At 40.2% G+C, this 11271-nt stretch overlaps 1 protein-coding gene across 2 annotated transcripts; it reads left to right on the top strand.

Annotated features, from left to right (window-relative positions):
* The first annotated feature begins 253 nt into the window (after positions 1–253).
* C3AR1 (complement C3a receptor 1) lies at positions 254–11269 on the top strand. Of its 2 annotated transcripts, none has more exons than XM_032390893.1 (2): positions 254–365; positions 4790–11269. In XM_032390893.1, the coding sequence occupies exon 2, from the start codon at positions 4800–4802 to the stop codon at positions 6252–6254; it is 1455 nt and encodes a 484-aa protein (XP_032246784.1). In that variant the 5' UTR covers positions 254–365; positions 4790–4799; the 3' UTR covers positions 6255–11269. The 2 variants fall into 2 exon arrangements, with proteins under 2 accessions (XP_032246784.1, XP_032246785.1); XM_032390894.1 differs by lacking the exon at positions 254–365 and adding an exon at positions 379–444.
* Positions 11270–11271: the final 2 nt, after the last annotated feature.

Below are 11271 nucleotides of genomic sequence, written 5' to 3' on the forward strand. Positions count from 1 at the left end.
GGTTGTGCAGGTCATGCATCCCAACCACTCAGCACCTCCACCCTCACATTACGTAGGGTCATTTGTGTGCATTTCTAAAATGCAAGCAAAAACCTATCAAGTGAGAAGCTTATGTACAGAAGTACTCTCTCCTTAGCCATAGTCTGTGTCCTGCAGAAAACATCCGAGAATTATGCCCTCCCACTTCTGCTTTTTTTACTTTTCTTATCTGAAACACTGAGGAGTGACTCACTTCAAAACTCATCCTGTGAAGTCAGATAGCAGTCAAAAGCGTGGAGTTTCATCTATCATCATCAGAAACGAAGAAAGAGGGAAGAGAAAGCGTTCAGCAGATTTCCTAAAGATACTTCATAACTTGATTGTGGGTAAGTGTGAGAACCACACAGGATTTGTGGGGACCTCCAGACTGGTGCTGAGGTCTTCAGCTACTGTCTCAGGTTTTTGGTAAGAAAACCTACATCCACCTGATAACTCGTGCTACTTCTGCTTATTACCGATAATGGTTTGAGGGTCATTATCTTCTCTTCCCCGCATTCCTTCCCCAACTTTTATTTCTTTTGTTTTATCCCCACATCCACCTTTCTTTTTCTAAATATCCCACATTCTATTTATCTTCATTCTTCGTATTTTCATTCTAGAACTAATAGTGAATTTTCATGCCATTTTCTTCTCTCTTAAATTGACTATGTTTCTCTTTCTGAACTTTGATTCCAGCTTTTCACAATAGTTTCGCTTTTCAAATCAGTTGCCTTTATGTATATATTTTTTTTCTCATTCCATTTTCCTCTTTTTTTTTCTTTTATTCTTTTGCTTATTCCTTATTGTTACTGACTCTGTCGCCCTATTGTTAGTATTTGATTCTGGAATCTACTTTCTTTTCCTGTTATAATTGAACTTTAGTTTCAGGATTTTCTTTATCCTTTTAATTACTTTTGGCCAATTTAGTATTGAAAACTAAAAAAGGAAGAAGAAAGAAAAGAAAGAAAGAAAGAAAGAAAGGAAGGAAGGAAGGAAGGAAGGAAGAAAGAAAGAAAGAAAGGATTCTACCAATCTTAAATGTAGAGGTATCTTTCAGCCAAAACACTTGGAGAAATGTAAAAAGTGATCTTGTTCATTCTGAAAGGCTTTTAAGACTGATTCATACATACTTTCATTTCAAGACAGATGATATGTGATATTTAAAATATAGCTCACACCAATGACTCTATTTATATTGGAATTTTACTCTTTTCAATATTTTTTTAAAGATTTATTTATTTATTTTAGAGAGAAGGAGAGAGAGCACAAGGTGGGGTGGGCAGAGGCACAGGGAGAGAATCTCCAGCAGACTCTGTGCTGAGAACAGAGCCCAACCTGGGGCTCGATCCTAAGACCCTAAGATCATGACCTGAGCCAAAATCAGAGTCAGTCACTTAACAGACTGAGCCACCCAGGCACCCCTCTTTTCAGTCTTTATTACTTCAGTCTGTGCAGTTCTCCGTATTCTTTCCCTTTATTAACAATACGAAAGCCTGGGGGCACCCGGGTGGCTCAGTCATTAAGCATCTGCCTTCGGCTCAGGTCATCATTCCAGGGTCCTGGGATCGAGCCCTGCATCGGGCTCCCTGCTCAGCGGGAAGCCTGCTTCTCCCTCTCCCACTCCCCCTGCTTGTGTTCGTTCTCTCACTGTGCCTCTCTCTGTCAGATAAATAAATAAAATCTTTAAAAAAAAATACCAAAGACTTTTTAGTTCTGTGATTCTTTGTAGTAGAAAGAGTATTGGCATGACAGACATTGGACTTAAGATCTTAGAACCCTCCTAGTTGTGAATACGTGACAGTCCCTAATTTGCTGAGTTTCCATGTCAAAAACTGCAAAATAAAACTAGAGACAAGGAGAGATAATTGCTATGTTTCCTTTTAGTCCTAGCTTCTCTGATCTATCCTTCCCTCAATATTTTATGGATCTCCACATGACTACATGTATTGGAGCAGGACAGTGGATCAGGGTAGCTGCCGTGCACAGCAAAGAAAGAAAGGATCTTGATAGGACTTGAATATTTGAGTGAATAAGGCTAGAGAGAAGGAGAAGGAGAACCACTTCTTCTTTTTTATTATTTTGTTGACTCAGTTATTTTAACTTCTGCTAATTCTGTAAGACCCTATGACAGCATTTGGTTGGCTCAGCAGAACTAATTCCAAGTCACGAAAATATTTTGGGACTCTATGAAAGGAAACACAAAATGCTATTATAGCCAGTAAGCATTGGAAACTGGAAAGCAAAAGGGAAGTTAGAAGAGACAGCATCTTTAATGGATTAAATGGATAAGAAAAAGAATTTTAAAATTAGTTGAAAACTAAACCCCCCAAATGAACATCCATCCACTGAAGTAATCTTTGATCTCTATGTCATATAAGGCATTGTGTTAACTTCAGTAGAACAAGCACTTAAGAACAAGACTCATTTTTACTATCATGAAATTTAAGGCCAGAATAATAGATAAAACAGCCATGATAATAATTATAATACAAGACAAAATGCATCGCTGCACAGAGAATATGAAAGGAGGTTCAACACATATACACACAAATTTAAAAGGTTAAAGAACTAATTTCTGATTGAGACTATAAGAAGAGATTTCAAGGAAGAATAATATTTGAGCTTGTTTTGAAGAATGGCTAGGATTTCAAGAGGCAGAGATTAAGGATGCAGGACAAAGGAGGTTAAGGTGAAGGACGTAATTCCAGACAGAAGTAAACAGCATTAGCCAGAATAGTGAATTGTTCAAGAAACCTATAAGGTAGGGTGCATTTACGGGAGTCTTTGGAATTAGGGGAGGGTAATGTCACAGAGGCCAAGAACATGTAGTGGTGGATGCAGACAGCGAGAACGATGTTTGGATTTGTTAGTTAGAGGTAATTTTAGCACTGTGATGGGGCAGAAGACAAATTACAAGGGGTTAAAACATTACAAATTACAAAGGGTAAAAAGTGAGTGGTGAGAACAACAGACCCTGAAACAAGCTAGCATCCTTGAAAAAGACAAACTATGCTAAAAAGAGAGAGAGAGAGAGACTTAAGAAACATAATGTTCCGATGCAAAGTGTGATCCTAGACTGGCTATAACTGTGGACAAATCAGCTATAGAAGATGTTTTGGGGACGGTTGGAAAAAAACTAGATGAAGACTGAGTATTCCTTAAGGTACAATCTTACTGCATAATGTGGAGACTAGCTGAGAAAGGAAAGCATTTTATACAACAATATCCATGCCAGTTCATAGCAGCATTATTCCCAAGAGCTAAAAGATGAAAGCAATTCAGATGTCCATCAAGAGATGAGTGGATAAACAAAATGTGGTGTTTACATACAATGGAATATTATTTAGCCTTAAAAAGGAAAGACATTCTGACATATGCTACAACATGGATGAGCCTTGTGAACATTATGCTGAATGAAATAAGCCAGACACCAGAAGACAAATGTATGATTTCCATTTATATGAGATGTCTAGAGTAGTCAAATACATAGTAACAGAAAGTAGCATGGTGGTTTGCCAGGGGCTGAGGGAAGAGGGAAGTGGGGAGCTACTGTCTAATAGAATTAGAGTTTCAGTTTTACAAGGTGAAAAAGTGGTAGAGATTAATTGTACAATAATGTGAATATACTTAACACTGCTGAACTTTATACTTAAAAAATGGTTAGAATGGTAAATTTTGTGTTATGTGTATTTTACCATAATTAAAGAATTTTTAAATATGCACAGAATAATCAAATTTTGTTACATTTTGATCAAGAAAAACATGCATGCATATATACACATATGTATATATATGAATATATGTGTATATATTTATGAATAACACTGAAAAAACAAACAAGAAAGAAATGATGGGTGATGAGGGACTCAATGCTGAGAGGGTAAACAACTCTTGAGAAATCTGAAAGCAAAAGGAAAAGATGAGGTTGTATGTAAAGACATAACTGGGGGCACCTAGGTGGCTCAGTCAGGCTTCTTGCTCAGGGCGAGCCTGTTTCTCCAAGGAAGATTTTCAAATGACTCACTACACAAAAAAAGGTGTAGACTCAGTTATGTCTTTATTTTCTTTAAAAAAGATTTTATTTATTTGAAAGAGACAGAGATAGCGAGAGAGAGCATGAGCAAGGAGGAGAGGGAGAAGCAGACTCCCTGTTGAGCAGGGAGCCCGATGTGGGGCTCGATCCCAGGACCCCGGGATCATGACCCGAGCCGAAAGCAGACCTTAACCAACTGAGCCACCCAGGCGCCCCACTTACTTGTTTTTAATAGGGAACACCGGGTGAGGAAAGGAACCAGTGCAGACTGAGACACTGGAAGTGCAAGAAAGAGGAGAAATATACACTGATAGGGACTTCCAAATGAAATTATGATTTCGATACACATTTAAATTGATATGGCAGATTTTAACGATCACAGAATGTTTCTGTGTGGTCCATTGTGAAGTGAAGGAATACAAGCTAAAACAGGGGCTTTTGGGGGCACCTGGGTGGCTCAGTTGGTTAAGTGTCTGCCTTCAGCTTGGGTCATGATCCCGGGGTCCTGGGGTCGAGTCCCGCCTCGGGCTCCCTGCTTGACGGAGAGTCTGCTTCTCCCTCTTCCTCTACCCCTGCCTGTGCTCGCTCTCTCTCTCTCTGACAAATAAATAAATAAAATCTATTAAAAAAAACAAACAAACAGGGGCCTTTGTAGTTCTACAGAGGGTTATAATTCTAAGGATATGTTTTTTTTTAAAAAAAAAGATAGTTTTAATATTTTTGTTTATATTTTTATAGAAGTTTAGCAATGGAGCCTTTCTCTGCTGATAACAATTCAACTGACCTACCCTCACAGCCCTGGTATGAACCCCAAGTCATTCTCTCCATGATCATTCTCAGCCTCACTTTCTTATTGGGAGTGCCAGGCAATGGCCTAGTGCTGTGGGTGGCTGGCCTGAAGATGCAGCGGACAGTGAACACGGTTTGGTTTCTCCATCTCACACTGGCGGACTTCCTCTGCTGCCTCTCCTTGCCCTTCTCCCTGGCTCACTTGGCTCTCCAAGGACACTGGCCCTATGGCTGGCTCCTATGCAAGCTCATCCCCTCCATCATCCTCCTCAACATGTTTGCCAGCGTCTTCCTGCTGACTGCCATTAGCCTGGATCGTTGTCTCTTGGTCCTCAAGCCCATCTGGTGCCAGAATCACCGCAATGTGGGGACAGCCTTTGCTATCTGTGGATGTATATGGGTGGTGGCTTTTGTCATGTGTACACCTGTGTTCATGTACCGGGAAACATTCGCTGTAGACAACCATCATATGTGTGGCTACAATTTTGGTCTCTACAGCTCATTAGGTTATTCAGACTTCACCACTGATCTCCTGGAAAATGGGTCTCTTGACAACTCCATTGTTCAGATGCCTGGAGGAATGGATGATAGATTAGAGTCTTTCTCTTTACAAACAAATGATCTTCCTTGGACAGCCACCACTATCCTCTATTCTCAAACATTTCAAAGACCTTCTGGAGAGTCACTCCCTATGGATTCAGCTAAATTATTTAGTCAACATCCATATTATAATTTATTTAAACCTCCTGATGAGGTCTCATCTATAATCCCCAGTGGGTTTCCCATTGAAGATCACAGAATTGACCCACCAGATAACTCTGATACTTTTCTCTCTACTGATGTAGAGCTTTACTCTGGTACTTCCACCAATTACTTATACGCATACGAGCTATCCCAAGATTTCCAGGATGAATATTTAGGCCAGTTTTCATATGACAATCAAGTACAAACACCCCTGATGGCAATAACCATCACTAGGCTAGTGGTGGGTTTCCTTCTGCCCTTTATTGTTATGGTGACCTGTTACGGCCTCATTATCTTCCGAATGCGACGGGGCCGCTTCACCAAGACTCGGATCAAAACCTTGCGAGTGGCCGTGGCTGTGGTGGTTGTCTTCTGTGTCTGCTGGGCTCCATACCACGTTGTTGGAGTCCTATCATTGTTTTTTGGCCCAGAAACTCCCTTTGGAGAAGCTCTGCTGCCTTGGGACCACGTGTCCATTGCTCTAGCATCTGCCAATAGTTGCTTTAATCCCTTCCTCTATGCCCTCCTAGGAAGAGATTTCAGGAAGAAAGCAAAGCAGTCCATGAAGGGTATTCTGGAGGCAGCTTTCAGTGAAGACCTCACACACTCTACCAGCTGTCCCCAAAGCAAAGTCTTTTTGGAAAGAAACAGTATCAGTACAACTGTGTGACGATATGGAGCAGTTGACCCAAGCAGAGGTTCTTAGGTATTCACCCAGTGCAACATGTTTCTAAAACAACGAGGGATATCATGAGCAGGAGATTTCAGAAATCATCAAAGAATCAATCCATAGGTTCTCAAAGTATGGTCCAAGCCTAGTGGCATCAGTGTCACCTGGTAACTTGTTAGAATCACCTAGAAACTTGCTGAATCAGAATCTCTGGGGGTGGGCCCCAGCAAGTGTCTTAACAAACGCTCTTGTTTCTAATAAATGCTAAATTAGAGAATCATTGTATAAATTAGTCTATTTTTATCCCAAATTAAGCCAATGAGATCAATGAGAACCTAGTCTGTTTTAGAATGATTTTTCCATCATGAATTTTTTTCTTTAGTATTGTACAAATCCCCTCCCAGATTCAATTTAAAACCATTTCATCTAGTCTCACCTGAGTGAAAAATGATCATTTCTTTATGGCTTTGTTGTGGTGGTGGTGATGTTTTTCAATGAAAAGAAGGCGCAAAAAGAAAAAGTCAATGAAAACAAGCAGTTATGAGACTGAGCCTGGAGCAGAGTACAACGTCAGATGCCTGCTCACGTGCAGTACTCCTGGATACAGGACATGGGAATTCCAAGTTTCCATTATTACAACTAAAGAGGCATCTACTGTGTAAAGATGGGCTGCTAAGGCATCTGAAATCTTACTCATAAAATGGCATGTAAACTGCGGTTTGGGGAGTTTTCTATTTGTTTACTCAATCTGCCTATTGATAGAACCATCTCTTGTCCATTCCCTTTCCTAAGCTCCTTTATTCCCTTATTCCTCCCCTGCCTCTAAATCGTCTTCCATATTAGACTTTGTGCATCTAATAACCTCTAATTTCGTAAGATTCAAATTGTTCCTCTCCTCTTGCTTGAAACTAATATTCCCTAAGACACTCATTTCCAATGAGAAGAGAAAGAGGGTGGAGGATGGAGCAGTAATCCTTGAATTCACTGCATAGTGACTGAGTACCCTCCAGGAATACCATCCAACTTTGTAAAGCATGGCTACACACATGTATCATTCACCAGGTATATCTTTGGGTTTTTAAAATTAATTTTTATCTTTCCTAAAGTAATATAGATGCATGTAGTTTAAAGAGAACCCAAGGCTTATAATGAAATATAAGACGTCTCCTGCCCCTCTCTGTCCGACCAATCTCTCCTCCCACTCCCATCACCCAGAAATAACACTTGCAACAATTTTAGACATTTCTTCTGATATTTACCATGATAAGTCATGTGCTTATGCAGCTAATTTTCAGATACATGATAAAATCACTTCTTGTCTTGAAAGATGAATTTATCCACATTCATATTTTTTGCTTATCCATCATCCTAATATTCATTAATCATCATACTTCAATTTGGTCATGACCACACACTTTCTTCTATTCTATGGATCCATTCTAACCATACATATAGCTTTCCTTCCATCCTTTCATTTAAAAAAAAAAAAGAAATTATTTAACTCTAACACGTTCTCATTTGTCTGTGTATATAAACTTTATTGTGTTAAACTTCTAAAATCTCAGGTTTGTTTGTACTACAATATAGCCTCACCTAAGCGGATATAATTATTTAATCTAAAAAAAAGAGAGAGAGAATGAGAAGTTTTAGACTTGCAAGGCACGATTATTTGTTCAGTGATTGAGGTGAGGCTCTAGATTATAAATAAGTAATAAAGTACTACATAGAAAAATTGCAAATCACTGGGAAGTCTTTCAATTGTGAGGTAACAATGTCTGACATGATGTAAAATTTGCAGTGCCACCTTCCAATGTAATCTTCTTATATATTTGATATGAATAAATGTTTTCTTTCTTGTGCTTCCTTGCAAGACTGAGATTCATGGATCCTCTTAATTGTTTGACATTCAGAATATGTCATAATCTCTAAATATACAGCAAATTAATCTCATAGTGGGTAGCTGGAGGCTTGCTAGAATGGCAATTAGCTAAGCTCTTGGAAGTCCCAACATATCTCACAAGACCCTGGGTGTAAGTCCCAAACTCCTGCACTTAGTGTACAGGATATTAGGGTGAATGGCATAGTTATAAAGGTTCAATGTTGCTATATCTGGATTCCCTTTGAGATCTCCATCCCTGGGAAATGTATTCTGAAAAAAAAAAAAAAATCCTACAATTGGAATTCCCTCATTTCTTATGAAAAACTCTGGTAAGTACCTGTGAGTATTCACAGGAAGTCCCAGATGGAGATCCAACTCCTCCCGAAATTGTAGTATCTCCAATCCTTGAAATACCCCAGAACACAGGCAAGGTGGTCTAGGCCATACACGGAGCTACAAGGGATGACTGCCTCTCCCAACAATATTTCACTATATTTAATAGCATTTGGAAAAAAAGCAATGTTAAATGCATGTTTTTACATTCTTCTTTACCATCAACCTTACAAAACAATTTCAAGACCAACTAATCGGACCCAGGGGTGGGAGGCAGAGAAGGGGTACAAGGCCAATTGAAGACAAATGCTTCCCCTTTTCTGCCTTCCTACCCTGGCAAAAAGAAATTTGAGACCAGCCCCAGTAAGATAAAACCATAAACATTCTTCTTCCTTTTTTTTTTTTATTAAGAAAGCATGCAAAACACAACAACAACAACTTGTGAGATCATACACCCCCTTGCCAGCCTGCACCAATGTAAAGCATTATGGGTGGTACGAAGGACTCACCAAACCAGAAACCTGGGGGTTGAAGAGCAGAAAGCAAGGATGAGTGGATCTATACCACGTAACTGCTCCATCTGTCCCTCTCCTCCTATTTCTCCCTCATTTCCTCTTGTAGGCAGCGAGCTCCTGCAGTTTTGCACACATCACCCAATACGACAACAACTATACGTCGAGCCCAGCAATGCTGGACCAACAAGAAAAAGTAGTATTCTTTCCATTTCATGGAGGGGAAGGGAAACTGAGGCCCAAAGAGGGTCAGCTTTGTCCTGTGCCATTTAGCAAGGCTGAGTGTAATGGAAGGGAGCTAAAATCCCAGGAAGCCTGATGGCCAATCTCCAGCCCGAGCCCCAAACTTCAGTTACTCCAGCTGCCCACCAGAGTCTTCATGAGACTAGTTTTCAGAAGACATAGATGAATTATAAACAAGGGACATTTACATGTACAATTTAGTCTACCCTTGCAAATCCTGTATGGATCTGAGTAGAAAAGGGGTTTAGAAAAGAGAAGTGATCATTTGTAAAGGGGGAATCTTGGGGAGAACAAATGGGAAGTGTGTAGGAGGCACCTTGACTGGTAGGAATCAGAAAGAGATGCCTAGAATAGGGACACAGGGCAAAGGCATGTTGCCACCCTCTAAGAGAAATTCTCCTTTCCCCAATGGGAAATATTATGTCATACTTCAACCCCACTGACTGCCCAACGGGGGATTCAAGCCACTCATACCCCCATTTCTTACAAAGAACTTCACAGAAATAAAGTGCTCTTTAGTTAACCGCCCTTTCTTGCCCCTTTGCTTCAGCCTTCTTCAACAAACTCTCATATATAACCCCCTTACAAAGAAAGGAAGGGGTGGATGAGGTGAAAAGCAGAAGAGCAGAAAGCTAGATCTCCTGGAAATCATGGGTAAATAAAAGAATACGAACGAAAAGCAGAATCACGGAGAGAGTGGCCTTGTCCATTCCTTACATTTTGTCCTGTAGCTTTCAGAGAGTGAACATTCAGTGAAATAAAAACAAGTAAAATTGTTCTTCCCTCTCGTAACTAATATTCAACAATTAACATTAAACATACACTAAGTACTTTGCAGCAGTAACTCATGGCCACTCCTCCTTAAAGGAGAGAAGTTGTCCCTGTACCTTTTTCTGGGGGGTCTCCCTTGGCCCTCGTAAACTCTCCTCTCTAGATTATTCACTCCCGTCTACCAATTTCCTTCACTCCTCGAAAGCCAAATGGCAAAAGCTTCAGCCCCAATGATCTGAATTCCAAGAAAGCATTTGCCTACACAATTAAATAACTGAAATATCCCCTACCCATGTGTATGCCAGCTCCTTTTCCCTTTCCCCACCCTCCTACCACCAATGCTATAGGTTTGGTTCTGCTATGATCAGTGGGAAAGAGGTTCCCATCTTGTCCTAGGACGTGATGAAACGAAAAGAGTGATAATGGCTTACTTTTCTTTCTTGAGATCCATAAAACGGGGGAAGAAGATAAAAGGGGAGGAAGAGTTGAGCCAACAACTGAAGGAGAACAAAATAATATTTGCCAAATGGGAAAGGGGGACTGAAGGATAATTTGTAAATACAAATACGAGCCACAGTTAATTTCCAGAGAAAATTATGTTTAAAAACTCAAAAGGGTTAAATTGAAACCATCTCCTAAAAGCTGAACCTATGCTGAATAGGTGTCCTCATTCCTACCACAGAAGCAGAGTTCTGGCTAAGACCAACACTATCTCCAATAGACTAAGGGCAAGGAATAAGCCAATGGAAGTTTCTAGTAGCATACAGAAACTGTTTTATATTCCATTGCCCCTCTACAGTACTTGACTCCACCCAACCCAGACCTCTCATTCCACTAGGATTTTATGGCCACCCTCCTGCACCACCATCACTCTTACCCTAGATGGGGAGTGAGGATCGGCAGAGGTAAGGATTGAAGATATAAAGGGACAAGGAAGAGCTCAGAGGACAAAATTAGCACCATTGAGTAAAACCTGCAAATTCATGGCTGCCAAGCAATGTTTTAGATCCCTTTTACTTGAGAATGTGGCTTCTCTAGTACTGGACTGAACTGACAGGAACAGAAAACAATTTAGGGCCAAAAGGTGAGATTGGCATTGAGTTTCTCAAGGAGAAAGGTAAATCAAAGTCTGAAACCTTTCTCTGCCACCATCGAGGCCTCACCTTCCGGCCAGATGGTTTTAAATTAGCAAGGGGTGGACACGGTCCATGGAGGAGGGGCAGAAGACTGGGGACAGCATATAACCAATAATAATAACAATAATAATAATAATAATACC

Source organism: Phoca vitulina, unplaced genomic scaffold (assembly GCF_004348235.1).
Source record: "Phoca vitulina isolate PV1807 unplaced genomic scaffold, GSC_HSeal_1.0 scaffold59, whole genome shotgun sequence".
Taxonomy (NCBI): domain Eukaryota; kingdom Metazoa; phylum Chordata; class Mammalia; order Carnivora; family Phocidae; genus Phoca; species Phoca vitulina.

Excerpts from the sequence above, each read along its gene's own strand:
- C3AR1 (XM_032390893.1), top strand. The coding sequence starts at position 4,800 with ATGGAGCCTTTCTCTGCTGATAACAATTCAACTGACCTACCCTCACAG.